Raw genomic sequence first — 16,960 nt, forward strand, 5'->3', positions numbered from 1 at the left:
CCCTTAATTTTAAGGAAAAGTTAGCAAAGCTTGCTGTTTTTGTGACTAATGGTAAGCAGGTATTTTGCTCGAAGACATTTTATTCTAGGTCCCTTGGATCTTGTGCACTAGCAAATTTATAATCCTGACTTTCTTCCTATCTTTTCATATGCAGGCAGAAGGAGAAGACAGCCTTAAAAAGATGCAGCTGATGGAGCTTGCAATTCTGAATGGCACCTACAGAGATGCCAACATCAAATCACGTAAGCATGTCATAAGCTCAAGGGTCAATGCTATAGTAGTATTTGCAGGTTTTGATTCTTAAAGCTACTTTTTGGAAAACGTGCAGTGGCAACTGTGTTGGAGAATGGAAGGCAGTAAAGACCCAACAAAACAGTAGGTAGCTGTTGGAAAAGATCTTTATAAGTTATGTCAGTTGGGAGATGTTTTTGTTTGTCGCCCTCCCCCCCCTTTTTTTTAGGCAATATGTCTGGGTTGAAACATTTACAAATATATAGTATAAAAAACCTCAACCCTTAAGCTAGATTTTCCTGTTGTACAATAATTTTTTCCTTAGTGCATCCTTAAGGGCAATAGACTCCTTTTCAGTTTTATTTTTAGAGATTTAATTTTGAAATGTTACAGATGTTGAGGATACTGTGAATACATTTTTCTGTATTATATTCCTTCCTTTCATCTTGCTTGCATGCGTACCCCCAATGTTATGTTTTACCAACAATTCATCAACTGATTTCACAGCTGAGTTCACAGGGATCAGTGATGTAACAAGCCATTTTTATGATTACTTCCATTACATTTGTGTGAAAATGCTTTTGCAAACGCATGTATGCACAAGTTTACACTTGAAAATTAATTACACGCACCTACTAATGAAAGCATATACCTATTATGTGTGATATAAAGTATTTTCTCTAGTCGAAAATCTGATTTCTCCTTCTGAAAATGTAGTTCCTTCTCCAAATTAAATTTTTGCCGTAGCTGTGATACAGATGTCAAATGTAAGCACAGTTAAACCAGTCTTTTCACTAAGGGCCTACTGATATTTGCAAATTTGTTTTCTCCACACAGTCACCATTTCAGTGTTGAATATGTTTAAAGATTGGAATGCAGTTAGGTCAATTTGAGAGTGCTTACACCAGTGTAATTATTCTGATTTGAAAAGAGACATAAAGCAAGGGCTTTTACCATTTTTACCACTACAGTGGTAATGGTAAATCTTTCAGGCCTAATGAACACTATAATATTTACAGCTAGATCAGTTTTAAATATATGTTAGTCTCTAAATTGTTGCAAATATTTGAGTAAAATAGTTTTCAGAATAGCTTAAATTGATGCAAACTGTTGCATAGAAACCTATATATTTGAACAACTTCTTTGTCTGATCTGTTCCCATTGGTCTATTGTATCAGTGTAAGTGGGAAGATAGAATTATTATTTGTTTTTTGATTAAAGATTTCCACACTAATACTCATTTTTTTCATAGTAAGACAGTTTCACTCTTTGTATTTTGATCTTACTGAAAAGTGGAACATGTAGAAGCCACACTGATTTGTTTCTGTTTGAGAAAGGAAAACGTTTGAGGGTTTTTTTTTTAATTATCTGAGCACTTTTTTTAAAAATTAAAAATAATAATAAATCTGAAAAACTTTTGCCACATTTCCCTTTTCAGGCCACTTGTAAGTTAATTAAACCAATGTAGATCAACAGTAGTGCACAGAAATCCATAAATTATAACCCTTTAAGATTGACTGTTACCAGCAGATGTGTTAGTGTATAAGTTATTGTTCATCTGGTGTGCCAACAGGCTTCAAATAACACTTAAATGTGCTAACACCACTGAAAAAACCAAACAAAACCGCCACAAACAAACAAAACCCACCAAAACAAAAAAAGCATCTATTTTCTTTAAGCAAGGCTGTAGTAAACTTCTAATACAAAAGAAGTATCTTATTCGATGAAATTTGATATGGAAGTCACATTTGAGTTTATTTTATTCATGCTAGAGTAGGATGATAGGATTGATTCATGTTTCTGGGTCATCTTTAACTTCACTGATCCTGGAAATTGGAATTGTATATAGGTTTAAATACAATTTTAAGTCATATAAAAACTGTAGACTCATGCAGCAGCTCTGCATAACTGAGTGTCTGTGGACTCTGTAGATGCACTAAATTTTGTACTCTTCGTATTTGTGACAGTATTTCCCTTGTATTTCCTGCATGCATCTCAGTCTCATGCAGTCTTGATAGCATAAATGAAGAAATGTGGTCTAAATGGAGCTTTCGTGCTGTGTAACCTGTTTGAGAAATCTACCTCACTGTTTTACAATGGCTTTTTTATTTTGCATGTTCATACTTAATCACACTGGAAAATGGAAAGCTGTTTGCATTTGAATGGTGTGCTTTGGCACTGTGTGATCAGCGCATGTACTAATGATTTCCTTTTATTTTTCTTCTTTCCTACTTTTTCCCCTTTTTCCCATTCTTTCCACGTTTTATACTGCTATCTCCATACTTTCCTCTGAATTTCTTTGCTTACTGTAGCAGCCCTTGCCTTTTCTCTTGCAGCAACAGCCCAGGCTCCAAGGATTATTACTGGGCCTGCGCCTGTTCTCCCACCAGCTGCCCTGCGTACTCCTACGCCAGCTGGCCCTACCATAATGCCTTTGATCAGACAAATACAAACCGCTGTCATGCCAAACGGAACTCCTCATCCCACCGCTGCAATAGTTCCACCTGGACCCGAAGCCGGTTTAATTTACACACCATATGAATACCCCTACACACTGGCACCAGCTACATCAATCCTTGAGTATCCTATTGAACCTAGTGGTGTATTAGGTAAGATCTTTGTGCATGGATGACTGGAGAATGTATTGCTTATGCTTCTGTGGTATTTGCGAAGTAGAGGTCATGGAGCTCAAAGAAACAAATTTGAAGCAACAAACTGAAATCAGGTATATCAAAACTGCCTAGAAGAGCTGCTCAAATGGTGCATCTCTTGTACATTTTAAACATGTTTTGCGTTCTTGAATGTGTATGTTTATTTATAAGATTACTGAAAACAAAATCGTGATGTTTATATAACATTAGATGGTGGATACACAGGCATAAGAAGCTACATAGAAGTCGACATCTATTACCTGTCATTTGGGCTGCCATAAATACCAGATTTATTTGTATTCTCTTTAACATAAATTAATGTCCAGCAATCTTTGGAAGAGAGAGCTTCTTATTTTGCTATATTGTTTTAGTAGCAAAACCGGAGAGAGTGGAAAGGTCTTTTCTCAGTTGGAGTTTTTGCTGCTTTATTTAGTACGCAACTGATAAATCTCTTGTCAATGTCAGAAAGCTGTAAATCGTTTTGTAAGCAGAAAATAATTTCAGTGAATGAATATAAAGCAAACCAAATTCTCACCGAAGTATGATAAAATTAGCAACTCTGCTGATGGCTTCTTTTATATACATTGCATTGAAATGCCCATCATTCCTAATATATCAGACCACTGACTTGCTGTGTGAAGGCAAGAATGATAAAGCAGCTGTGACAATTCAGTTAACTGGTCAATATGGAAAAAGCAGTTCCCATAGTTTCTTCCTTCCCTACCCTCTACAGAATCTAAATAATTTTTTCTCTTCAGTTTGTTCTGAATTGCATATGACCTTGGTGCTGCATAATGTTGATTTTATAGGACTTTGATCTTAGTTTGTTCAGTGGCAGTTATTGATTTACACAAATTCTAAACATCTCTAATGAACACTGGACAATAAGGTTCAAAGTCAATATTTTGTTGAAAGTATTGCGAAAAATCAGTGTTTCACATGACAGATACTTGGTGAGTTATCTATATGTGTGCATGTTTCCACATTATATTACATATATATATTATATATATTATGTATCCTGTCTTGCAGGATTAGTGAATCAATAATAAAAATTCTGGTAGGACAAAAGTATGCAGTAGGTCTGTCTTTGAGGAGTTCATGGTGGTTGTGTTACCCCATACCCAAAATTCAGTGAGCCGTTATCATTTATTTCCCACAAACATGTAAATATTCTCCCTAGCTCTTCTACCCCAATCTCTTAGTCCGCTTGTGATACATCCTGGGGTAAAGTCACAGTTACAGAGTTCAGCAGAGTAGCTGTCAGCTGTTGGTTAGGGGGAAACCCCTCTCCTGAGTTCAGTTAATAGCAAGTAAAGAAATACATCATTCCAGAGTAGTAGTTTAACATGATGCAGGAACTTCAATTTCTCACAGGATTTTCTATGAAGAGAGAGGAGGGGAAAATTACTCCTAAAATGGTATCTGGAACCATTGCATACTCTTGGGCTTAGCTGTGTGAGGTGGATTGCCCAAAATAGATCTCATTAAAAAATGTTACTTAAAAAAGGAAAAGGGAGGAGGGGGAACCCCCACACTCCCGCTCAAGTTGCATATAATCAATAACTCTTAATACATCTGCTCTGTTATCTGAGCAATTGTATAGAGTTAATTGAATTAAATTAATTTTAATTGAGTTTTATTTTGTTACACACTTATTCTCATTTATAGTATTTTGTCCATTTTTGTGGTGGACCTTTAAGATGTCTTAAAATAATTCTGTTAAAAATGGCAGAGAAATGCATCCCTATCAGTATTTTGGGGGATATTGGTGTTGGGATCAAATTTTAGTTGGTGACTAACTTTTAATTCCCTTCCTTTTATCTTCAGGTATGGCTTTCCCAACGAAAGGCTAAGAATTCAAGAACGGTCTTAACTGATCCTTCATCAGATCTGAATTTTAACAAATGCTTAGTTTCAGCAGCCTTGAAAAAAGCTTGGCCTAGCAGTCAGTGACTTACTTGCACTTTTTTGCACATAGATTTAAAATAAAATAGTGCTATTAATTTGGATTAGGTCCTATTATTACAGAGTAGCTGTAATTTATGAGTGTATAGTAGTATACTGACTGCTAAGTGTTCTATATAGTGTTTGCTTTACTAATCACCTAATTCATTGCAGTTCATACTTATTGACTTAAAGTTTAAAATCACAATCTGTAGGCTTGAAGAATTGCTTTAAAACTTTTTTTTTGTGGTAGAACTGGAAGTGATCTTAAGGTTAGCAAATAATTGTCAGTATTAAAAGATGGCATTATTTAAAATAGTCCTGCTGCAAGAAAGGCACTTCAGTGAATATGTGACTAGTAAAGCTTAAATGTGCTTGGGTCTAATAGATTTCATGAAATACTGTAATTTTGGGATTGTAAATGAATGGATTAAACAGGTTAAGGCCAGGATGTTTAAAATAAATGCAATATTAATCTGCACAGATAAACTTCTTTTTAAGATTAAGATTTGAAACTACTGTGCCTTAACTTGTTGCTTTTCTTAAAATGAACTTTTGTAGTTAATGATCATTTAAATCCATTTTGATAAACCTGCTGTTAATGTTTTCTGTGAATGTTTTCTAACTTTGTCTTGGTAATTGCAATTTAACTAGGTGCGGTGGCTACTAAAGTTCGAAGGCACGATATGCGTGTCCATCCTTACCAAAGGATTGTGACCGCAGACCGAGGTTAGTTTAGTTCTGCAGTTCTTGTTTGTAAGAAGTGCTTTGAGTGTACATGAGATTTGCAACACCACAGCTGGTTAACCAAATACCCTATTTTGACCCATTCATTATTTTTCTCCAAAATCTGAACAGTTCATATTTTAAACCTTTGGGAATGCTTGTGGTTTTAAAAAAAAAACAATTGTAAATTCGGCTTTCCCAGCTCAATTAAATATATATACTTTGATATATTTAATAGAAATACTATAGCTGATACAGTTTTAAAAATGAAAGAACCATCTGCATCAGGAAATGCTATGAAATCAGTGCTGCAATAATTAATTTGGTTGTGTTCGCTTCCTCCCCCCCTCCCCCAGTTCATTCTTTTAATTGGTGTGGAAATATCAGATTGGTGTTGCAAAATAAAATGAATGGATGGTTGCTTAATGAGAAAGAAGTAAAGGAATAAATGCCTCCTGTCTGTGTCTGGAGAAATCTGAAGATTTAGATTCCTTTTTTTTCCAATAAACTTTTGAGCCACTGTACTGTATATTATGAGGAGGATGCATGTTCTCAGATACCTAACTGAATTCAGAAAGGTAAGGGCTGTGAAGATAACTTCAAAAGTTGTTTGAGTTTGAATTAGTAAGGGTAGGAGGAGGGAGGGTGTTTTGGTGTTTTGGTTTTTTTTTTGGTTTGTTTCTTTGTTTGTTGTTTTTTTTTCCAATATCTATTTCTTGGTATTTTCCTTTTGCTGCTAAAATGTGTAACCTGAAGGAGAAGCAACTTTTGAAGTCCTGTTGGTGAGATGACATCCAATATTTGGGCATCTCTCTTTAACCTTTGAATGGAAAGTAAATCTTCATTTTTCTCCTGTTCCTCAAGTGTCATGCCTTTGGACCCCTGAATGAACTATTTAAGCTTATTGAGAAAACTGATATTTTCGGTTTATTGACATTGACTAGGACATAGTGTAGGGGATAAATTCTTACCCCATCCCTGCTGTGGGTTTCGGCAAGTCATTTAATCTCTCTGTGTATGTTTTCCCATCAGTAAAATAAGGATAATAATACTTCCCTACCTCACAGGGGTGTTGTGGGGGTTCTTGTTTTGTACAGGGCTTTGAGGATGCAAAGCATTACGTGCCAAGTATTATTATTCTGGTCTCATCCAAATCAGTGTTGTGCAGGTTTCCATGATACTGTAATATTCAAAAGTCAAATTCCAGTGACAGATCTGACATTTCCTAACACTGACTACACTTCTCTCAACCTTCCATAAATTGACTACAGGAAAGAATGCAGATTTTGGTCAATTAAGTAAAAGGGGCCCTCCTGGATATTTGCTATATTTACGTAACACTTTCGTCTTTCATATGATCCTAGTCTTTACAGAAAATGTAAAGCTGATAAAAGACACTACTTTAGTTTTCGATAAGATTGTTTTATATCACTGCACACTATTTGCAGCCCATTGTTCTCATTTCTTGAGAACTCTTCGGTCGGGCAACAGGGTATATAATCAGTAGAAAATCATAGCCCATGTTTACAAAAAAAAAAAAAGATTATAAAAAAGGAAATAGGTTTTAATATTTTCTAATCTTTTTTTCTATCACATTCAAGAGAAATAGGTAGTAAGGTTGTCTTTCAAAGTTAGACCTGATGTTGCAAAAATCAGTTTTTCATGATCTGTAGTGGTAGTTTCAGGTGACAGGTGAGGCTACCTTTTTGTTTAATTAGATATTTGCCTGAGACGGCTAGTAAATATACTGATAAAGCAGAGGTGGGGGGAAGTTGGGGGTTGGTGCTGTCAGGGAGAAAATACCAATTTGTAGTTTTAAGTTCATCGTTGTAATGTTTACTGAACATAAATTTTAAATACTTTTTGAAGTGCCTAGGTGCTACATCTGGGTCACTTAAAAGTAACTGAAATTACTTTATTGGTATCATTTCACCTTCTTTTAAAATACAGCCATTTTCTGATAGAACAGCATTCGTCTCTAGCAAAGTGGAAACCCACTGTGTTAAGTAGATAAATAAATATCTTACCTCCTGTGGAATAAGTCATGCATACATCTCTCTTACGAAAACCATACCGATATTTCAGGAGAGCCTTATTTTGAAGTCTTACCTAAGTAATGTCAGTGTATATTGAGAAACACAAAGTTAATTTTACAACTGAACTTCATTGTATTTTGAATTTCAAATCCAAGGTTACCACTGCACAGATTTAAAAGTTTCACAAAATGTTTTGGAGAGAACTTTGTTCCGCAATAAAAATGTCTTTTAATGTTCTAAAATTATATTGTAGAATTAAAATGCTATCAGTATTTACCATATTCACCTATTTGATTGTTCTGTCACCAAGATAATTCTATAGCTATGGCCATGAAAAGCAATGTCAGCAAACCGAAATACTTTTTTTTTTCAATGAGAAAATTTTTTATATAGTTAAATGTCACTAAATCTATCTTTGCATTCATCGGGTCTAAAGTTGGGGTTTTTTTAATTCTAAATTGACTTTCAGATGACTTTGTTGTACTACTGCATTCACTTTTTAAGTAGTTTTTTATTCTTTTGTTTTTTTGTTGGTTTTGTTTTGGGTTTTTTTTCCAGAGATAAGCACTGCATTTAAAGCAAGAATCCCCAAATGTGTAAATGTTTTACAACTAAGCATTTAGAATTGGTGAAGGGTTGGAAAATATAGCTCATTTTAACTCAGAATAAACTCCCAGTTTATAAATAATACAAAATTGAATTTGATGCCTATAACAGAGAGACTGACTGATTTAATTGTAATAAACTGTAAATGGTGTTGCACAGTTGACAAACCTGTGTGTACTGTAGAAGGCCAGAGACTTGGCAGAGGATATATCACAGGTGTACTGGTATTTTTTAAAAATAGCTTGCTTTGATTTTAAACTCCACAAGAAATATTAATGCTGAGAATTTTCTTGAATTTATCCAAACCAATTGTCACATAATTTATGTGTAAATTTTAATACTATTTAATCAAAATTGTAATCAGTATCAATATGCTTTAAGAGTCTGTTTCTAGTATACCTGTGAAGTGGTAAGATTGTGCCACATGAAATATTTTTTTTTCTTTTTGAAACAGCTGTTTTAATTTAAACAAATCCCACTAAACATGATTCTAAAAAAAAATAAATCAGGGAGTGTTTGGTCTCATTTATGTTACAGTAGTAATTTTTGGTAGTGTTATGAACTGTATCGTAAATGATAGGCCATTTTTATTATGTGAAAGTAAATGAACCCACAAGAAAGATTGTTAGTCAATGGTATCTGTGAATATTACACCTACTGGACTTCATTTTATGTAATGGCACAAATCTGACTTTGCACTGAATACCTTTCTCACTTTCATCTCCTCTGCCTTAGTCAAAATGGCAACAGTACAAAAACTTTTATCAACCTCAGAATTTATTAGCTATAATTAAGCTGTTGAATGAGTCTTAAAAAAAAAATCATACTACTGTTAAGTGGACCAAGTTTGGTGAAGGAGAATGCGAGAGAATGATTAAAGAAGGAATAGCTCAAGAACATTGGGAATGATAACTTTCCACTTGAGAACTTTTTTATGTTTTACTGTAATTTGTTTGTGTTTGGGTTTCTTTTTGTTTTGTTTTGTTTTGTTGGGGTTTTGGTTTTTTTGGGGGGGGTTTTTTGCAAAAGAAAATAGTATTTACAGGTGGCTTCTTTTAAAATATAAAAATATAAAGCAGGAATGTATATGAAATGTCAGATTTTATTGTATTTGCAGAGTATTAGCTTTGAAAATGAATAAAGAGAGCTGTTTGTAGTTTTAAAATGCCTTATTAGTATCAATTAGATATTTTCTCTATTTTTTCATGTACTTAGAGCTTTTTAAGTATAGACTTTAAAATGGCAGGACTTTTACAGTGTTTACATGGAAGTGCATTTTATAAGTGTCCTATATGTGTAAAATAGTATTTTGAACAGGAAAATGCTGGCTATAGTAGGAGGCTGAGCATTTTCCTGGTTCCCACGGTGATGCCTACGTTGCTAGACTACAGTTTAGTACTGCTTTGTATCATGAGGCCAAGAAATTCCATGTTGTTTGTAAATAGAATAAATGAAAGGCAATAAAAAATTTATTGAACAAAAACCCTTTGTTTGGCCCATAGTTTGTTGAACCAAATTGTTTCTCTTAAGTCCAGAATTCCTTAGATGACTCCATTCTTTTAACAACCAGTTATTAATAATCACATCCATCATTAATAGTTGCTTTAATGCTTGCACCTGGGGAAGTACTAATGCTTAATAGCAGTCAGATACTGATGCTGTGCACTGACTGTTGTTCCAGAAATCTTCTACCCAGTTCAAGAACTGTTCATTGTTTTTTGTTTTCCAATTTCCTTCATCGACTGCTACTAACCATTAGTCGTTAGTCATATTTTATCTCTATTTTTCCTGTTAACCGGTTTTGTGGGAGTGGGCTTCTCCTTCACGTGTCCAAATCATGATGGAGGGCTGTCATGATTTTATTGCATTCTGTAGATGGTGTCGATCAGTATGTCAGAATTAAACATGCTTGTTTTTTTTATTAGTTGTGATTAGTTTTCATGTTGTCATTAAGCCGTCACTAGCTGGAACTAATCTCTTCTCTATCTTTTCTTTCTTTTTTTTGTTTTGTTTTTTTTTTGTTTCTAACCACCCAGCCGCCACCGGCAACTAACCTATGACCTTCTGACCTCTGAACTCTTCACCCAATGATGACCTGACCATGCCTGCCTGCTGATCAGTTAACTGGTAAACGCCTTTGCTTGCCTGTCTTCAGTGCAGCGAGCTGGGGCACTTGTCCGTTCGTCTTACCATCTAACAAAACAGACAAAGAAATTGTTGTCCTCCAACTCCGCTTTTTGTTGTTCTCCTGTTTGGGTGAAAGTGGTTCTAGAACCTGCACTGAATAGTAGTAAAGCAATAAGGTCCAACTCATCCCTCCGCACTGATCATCCTCTAGTGTCCCGCCCCAAGCGAACGGTAAGGAGGCCTCACACAAGATGGAGACAGATGTCCCTTAACTACCCGATGACAGAGGCAGTTACTGTGAGAGACTTCTAGGAATATTTTTCTTCTCAGAAAAAAAAAAAAAATAAAGTCAAAGCTCTCTCTGAATGTACTGTGTGATGATGCATCATGCATGAACCTTTGGTCAGGGATGTCATTGGGGAAGGGATTCTAAAAAGTATTCAAAATTTGATACGCCGTTTAGTCACTACCAGTGCCCTCAAAGGGCAGATGTTGCAGCCTTTTTTCTATTGCCTGCCAAATTGGACGTTTTAAAGGAAAGTGTGCCATTGAAATGCAGATTATGATGACTTTTCAGAACTACATTAATGCAGAGGACAAAACAGCAACACTATTAAAGTGAAATACAAGTTTAAATTGTTTTAACCATATTTTAATCTCCTTGGAAGATTACATGAGAACAAGGTACATGCATTATGTGTCACATTACTGGGCAAACTGTTCAAATATTTTTTTTAAACTTCCCTGTATAGAAAAAATTTCATTAAGGATGTAAAAGCCATGCTTGCCTATTTGCTGTATACATGTAATGAAATTGTAGATAAAGTGTAGTGCATTGAAACAAAATGAACAAAAAAGTAGATACTTTTACTATACAAGGGTGCTGGTGCAGAAAAAAAAATATATTTTTGGAAATGTAGCATTTTATACTTTCAAGTGTTATAAAAAAAAGAAAAAAAGAACAAAGAAACCCTTTATTTCATTAAATGATTTTTTCTGGTGGTTGTCAAGAAACAAAAGACCAAAAGAGCCTTTTAGTCTTTCTTTTTTATTTTTTAAGTATTGGAATAAGTCTAAAGAAAAGGAAGTGCCTTATTTTCTTCATGGTCATTTAGTCAAATGTCTTGTATAATCAGCTTCTCCCTCAGACAAGTTACTGCATGCCACTCAGACGCCCAGTATGTGAAAGAAGCTGTGAGGGAAGACAAATGATGAGTTGACCATATTAATTACCTGATTTTTGCCATACTAGTGTGATGTGACTTTGCCAAAATCTCATTATGCAAAATATTTGCTAAGTTTTTGTCAAACCGGCCCATTATTATTTCAACCACTCTACTTTTTAAATCATAGCAAATGCCATACTTGTGCAACGTAGACCAAAGGGTTCTATGATACAGACTGTCTCATGCTAAAGGAGATTATTAGCTGACAAATGTTTGTAGAGCTGGAAGTCTGTCATTTTTGTTCAGAGATGGAGAGGAGTTTTCTTGATTTTGGTTGAAATAAATATACATCAACTATAGTAGGCTTCGGCATCACCAAGAAAACTGATGTTCTGTGAATAATGAAACTGAAAGTGCTTGGCTGGTTTTCAGTTAGTTACTGAACATGTCCCCAGTTTTCACAAACAGCTCCTGCAGTAGCAAACAGCATGGAAGTTATTTATTTTTCAGCTTGTCTTTGACTATTGTTAGATCTTCCCTGTTGGCTTTTCTTCAAAAGATAAGCAGGAGAGGGACATCAGCTAGTTGTTTGAAGTCCAGCTAAACTTTATTTTTAACCTTTGTTTTCCACATGAGGTTCAAATAGCTGGGCAATTGCAAGAGCTGAAGCTGTTGAACGCACAGTATTTAATTCTGAAAACATTAAGTATTACTTTGTGGGGCTCAGTACTAAACTTGGCAAATATCAGGTGATAATTTTAGTCCCCTCTTGTCAACTTATTCGCCTCCTGCAAATCTTCACAGCTTCCAAATGAAAGGTCAATAGTAAGCTAAGAGGGCTTACATTTTTAAGCACCTGCATGGTGACCTCATCTAACATCTTGTCTCACCTGGAAATAATTATCAGTTTATTTACTATGCAATAGACATTCATCCTTTTGTATTCAGCTAGATTTTTCTTTATTGTGCCACCGGCTTTGTCTTCCTGTTACACATACAGTTGTGTTGATTTTATTTACAGTATATGCTGTGCCATTTTGATTTTATTTTGGTTGGTTGGTTGAATAAACTTGCGACACTCGAACATTTGAAGAGAGATTTGCTAAAACTATACCAGTATTTGATCCAGTTTCATCTCAACTGTGATAAAACCTGGACATTTTAGACATTTATCAAAGGTCTTTTCTGGGGGGTAGGGGAAGTGTATGGAATAGATGTGTGACATGTGAAAGTAATGTTTGCTCTGAACAAACTTCTGAAAACTTAGTTGACAAAATTTTGGATCAACTTAAAAAAAAGCATGACTTTTGAAATCTCTGAATGCCTTGGTTCTCAGTATTATCATTCTTTAATGACTTTTTCTTTATTAAAATAAGTAGTTTTAAGACTTCTTTCTGACAGTATTATGTAATTTTTTTAGAGTGGGTAGATGGGAGTGTCGCTTGTATGTAACCGTACAGATGACATGTATTTGTCTATTCTTTATTATCTTAGTAGTTTCATGCTATGTATGTACCATAACCAACCTATTGCCTATGAGAAACATGTAAGATAATGTATTTACAGCCATTGTTACAAGTTTATAATGTATTTTTCTATCTTGTTTTATATGTATGTTATATAACATTCAAAAGAATTTTTTTCCTGATTGAGAAAAAAGGATACAAAATGCAAAACCCACAATTTTGATAACTGAAAAATTGCCAATTGTTTTGCAGTACTTTATTATATTGGGAGTGTTGTCTTTCTTGGGCTTTTAGTTAGCTACTGGATGAATACATTAGACATATTTGGGTTTTAGTTGGGTTTTTACATAGCTTGCATTTTAATTCTTTGGTTCTTTGCTGTTTCTATTAACCCATAGCATTATTTTAATAAATGTTATAATACCAACCTACTAACTCTGGACTATGTCTGTTTATTAACCATTACATGTTTAATTACGATAAACAAATAAAGACGGAAGAATGTAAAGTCTTGAGTTACTGGACTAACCCTGAAGAACGTGACCACAGATAACACAACGTGACTTGTTTTTATGTTGTTTGTCAGCTGACATTCTGCACACTACTATTAAGTTGGCTTTGGTCATTCTGGCCTCTTACCTTGGGGAATAGGTGCCAGTAGAAATGGGAACAAAGTAGCATTTTTTGAGACATTCTTGTAGAGTCTTGCCACTTGCCTTTCAGCATCTGCATTACTAATTCCACACTTTCTTTTTCTTTCTCTAAAATAATTACTGTCAGCTCACAGCAAAAGAGCAAAGATGCCAGTACATTGGTAAATCATGACTGTGTACAGAAACCAGTTTGATTCTTTGTTGAACCATTCAGAGGTTGCAGTTAATCTCACAGTAATTCGTGATTCGTTGGTTTTGGCACCTGATTCATGTTGCATCATGTGACATTTCAAAATACTTCTGGATAGAATTGTTGTACATTGAAATACAAAATCTGGGAGTTTTCCTTGTGAAAAGTGCCTTATTGTCTTCATGCCACACTATTTTCAAGTATCTTTTTTTTTTTTTGTATTTCTGCTATAGTCTGTCAGTATTGCCTAGCTCAGGGGAGTACAACATGTAAGCCAAAGGTCAAACTGGATCTTTTCCTAATGACTGCAGAAAGTACAAAAATACACCTTTCATTAAATTACCAAGCAACAGCCATTTCAAATTCCAGGGCTGCCTTTATGTGATCTTCATCCCTGTGGATGACTTGAGCAAAACAAATGCAGGGAATTTAAATGGCGAAAATGCTGTTTTGAATGTACATCTATGCAAATATTTTTACAGAAACATTTCCCTTTCTTAGAACTTAAGCTATCTGAAGCTCCTTTACATTTCCCAGGTAGTTCTCCTAGATTTGTAATCTTAAATTGACAGTAATTACACCTAATGTTGAGGGAGATCCTCAATGTAGATAACTTTTCTGATGTCAACAATTTTTGTGAAATCCTATTTTTTTCCTGTAGATGGTAAAAATTCAGATGAGGAGACTGAATCTGTTCAAATGCCTCCTTTAATTTATGATGTTTGAAACTATTTATCTTGAAATCCATACAATATAAAACTTGAGTGTTAAAGGGTTCTCACAGTATTGGTAGTAATTAAAATAGAAAGCATCTTTATTTTATAGTGAAGAATAGTCTAGCTTTGATAATGTTTGTTAGTTTTCTAATGGCATGTAGTTCTTTGTTTTACAGAAATTTTAGGTACAGATAAAATATCAATGCATTTTGAATAGTTTCACTTGTACAGATTATACCAAACCTTTTGACTGGATAATGGCACAAAGTGTCATTACAGAGCCGATAATTTATATTCCTAAAGAATTTTATCAGAGGCACACATTTAAGCTTGGTGAAGTACTCTCTCCATTTTAGGTGAAACTATTCAGATGGAACAAAAGTTTAATATTTTATATTGAAGAATATTTCTATTCCCAGGACTACTGCTGTCCTGTAGTATTTTTATTATTTTGTATTTTTATCAATAGATATTAACTACTGTCACACTTTGTTCACAGTGCATTTTCATCTCATTCTTCAGTATATACAATAGTGAAAATTGCTGTAAGTTTTGTAGTACTTTAAAGCTAAAGGACAGCAAAAAAAAGGGAAAAACGCTAAAATCAAAATACTATACATTGTTGTCCACCAAAGGCATTTCTCAATTTACCTAAGTGCCTGTCTGAAAATTTAACTATTTTATACTTCATCTGCTTATAGGAAAGAAACAAAGTAGTTTTAGAACTGAATTTAAGGATGACTTCAATATTGCTGAATAACTGAAGTTAGGTTCATATTATTCTGAGGTTAAATTGTCTTAACATTCAAGAAAATCATACATTCAAGACAACAAATTTGGTTTCTTTGAGAGTATTTTTGTGCATGTCATCAATCCATGATATATTTCAAAAGAGTTTTCAAGGATTTTTATTAAAGGTATTTTTAGTGAGCATATGTTCAGTGTATACTGACAATATTGATCCTTTATTTGAACATACCTTTTAAAAGTATGTCAAAAATCTACATGTTAGGAATCGTTTATTGCCAGACTGTACTCTAGGAGGGGGACCACTAAAAGGTTTTCTGCCCTGAAAATGCAGGGAAAAATTGAAGTGTGTTGCCATCCATTAAGAAATTACTTTAACTTGGGGGAAACATGCTTATGAGTATATAAAACTGAATTCTTTGTGTCTGGGTAAAAAAATGTTCTCATAAGTACCATATTGTACAGAATGGAATCTGAGTAACACATTCCTAGGGCTGGAAGTATATAATTGTTACTGGAATTTCTGGTTTGTTTTAATGTATTTGATATATTTTTCTAAAACACTTTTAACGGAATACTGTCCAAATAACACGTGAACCATAACATTAACACGTGATACTTAATGTTGAATCAAACTGGTTAACGAAAGTACAGTGCTCTTCCTTCTCTGTGCCTGTGCACTAATTGCAGGTGGTATGGTTCTGCATAGGGGCTAGGGGTCAGGCACAGCGGGTTGTAGTGCTAATTTCTTAGTGCCTGCAGTTCGGGTGTCCGTCTTCAACAACAGAATAACTGGGGGGAATCTGCCTCCCAAGGCAAAGATTAACTGAGATTTGAAACTCTTAGAAGAATTAGCAGCAACAATAAAATAACATATATACATATATGCTTTGACTTGTATTATGGCAGTTTGTGTGAAACATTTAAGGTTTTGTTTGTGCGAAATAATGTATTCCGAGGGGAAAAGCAAACATGGACATTGCCAAAAGACATGTAAATAAAACACCATTTATGACTGTACATTATGTGCAATAAAGTAATTGGAAAAAGTGCATGTACTTTATCCTCAAAAGTAAACTGACAGCTCTCAAAGCTGTAACTATAGTTTTATTTTCTGAAAAGTTAAATTTTATTCTGTATCTAAACAGCAGAATAAAGAATGTACATTTTCCCACTTAAATTTTCATTAATGCTTTTAGCAGTGTTATGAAGGATGTTAATTGTTCAAGAGGCTTAAATTTTCATGGTCGTCTGATTATCGGTGTATTTTGCTTAACAGTTTCTTATCACATATGCTGTTGTTTGTAACTGTAAATGGAGCAAGTATGCATTATATACCATAAACATGCAATACACTTTTTGCATTTAGATTTGTGGATGCACCAATTCTATAAATTTCTTAAAGATGACCAAGTGATTTTGATGTTATTGTACTTTTGTAAGCAAAACTGTTACAATTGTTCTGAGCAAATAAGGAAAAGGAGTACTACTATAACTTTAACATACTGTTTTGTGGGGGAGTTTCTGATTACTATAGAAAATTAAGACTGCCACCCTACCTTAGTATCAACCTAGCGAGACACACATATTGGAGAAGAGCTAGATTATGGTTTTTTACATTTTCGTTAATATTTATGTGATGATACCTGGTTTTAGTTGAGGACAATTTCTCTATCAAGGTATTTGCTAAAAATTCCT

The 16,960-nt window shown here is 34.3% G+C and overlaps 1 protein-coding gene across 7 annotated transcripts in view; it reads left to right on the forward strand.

Annotated features, from left to right (window-relative positions):
• The window catches only part of QKI (QKI, KH domain containing RNA binding), a 153,444-nt gene extending 136,814 nt beyond the window's left edge, over positions 1-16,630 (forward strand). For 2 of the 7 annotated variants that reach the window (XM_018077376.3, XM_029961596.1), the window contains exons 5-8: positions 155-242; positions 2,544-2,840; positions 5,484-5,558; positions 10,234-16,630. In XM_018077376.3, coding sequence (XP_017932865.1) covers positions 155-242; positions 2,544-2,840; positions 5,484-5,558; positions 10,234-10,250 — 477 coding nt within the window. In that variant the 3' untranslated portion in view covers positions 10,251-16,630. Of the gene's footprint in view, positions 1-154; positions 243-2,543; positions 2,841-4,712; positions 9,681-10,233 lie in introns of those variants that run through there. The other 5 variants (XR_003915963.1, XR_003915964.1, XM_029961597.1 and 2 more) reach the window with 5 other exon arrangements.
• The last annotated feature ends 330 nt before the right edge of the window (positions 16,631-16,960 follow it).

The sequence above is a fragment of the Manacus vitellinus genome, unplaced genomic scaffold (assembly GCF_001715985.3).
Source record: "Manacus vitellinus isolate BGI_N305 unplaced genomic scaffold, ASM171598v3 scaffold_37_pilon, whole genome shotgun sequence".
NCBI lineage: Eukaryota > Metazoa > Chordata > Aves > Passeriformes > Pipridae > Manacus > Manacus vitellinus.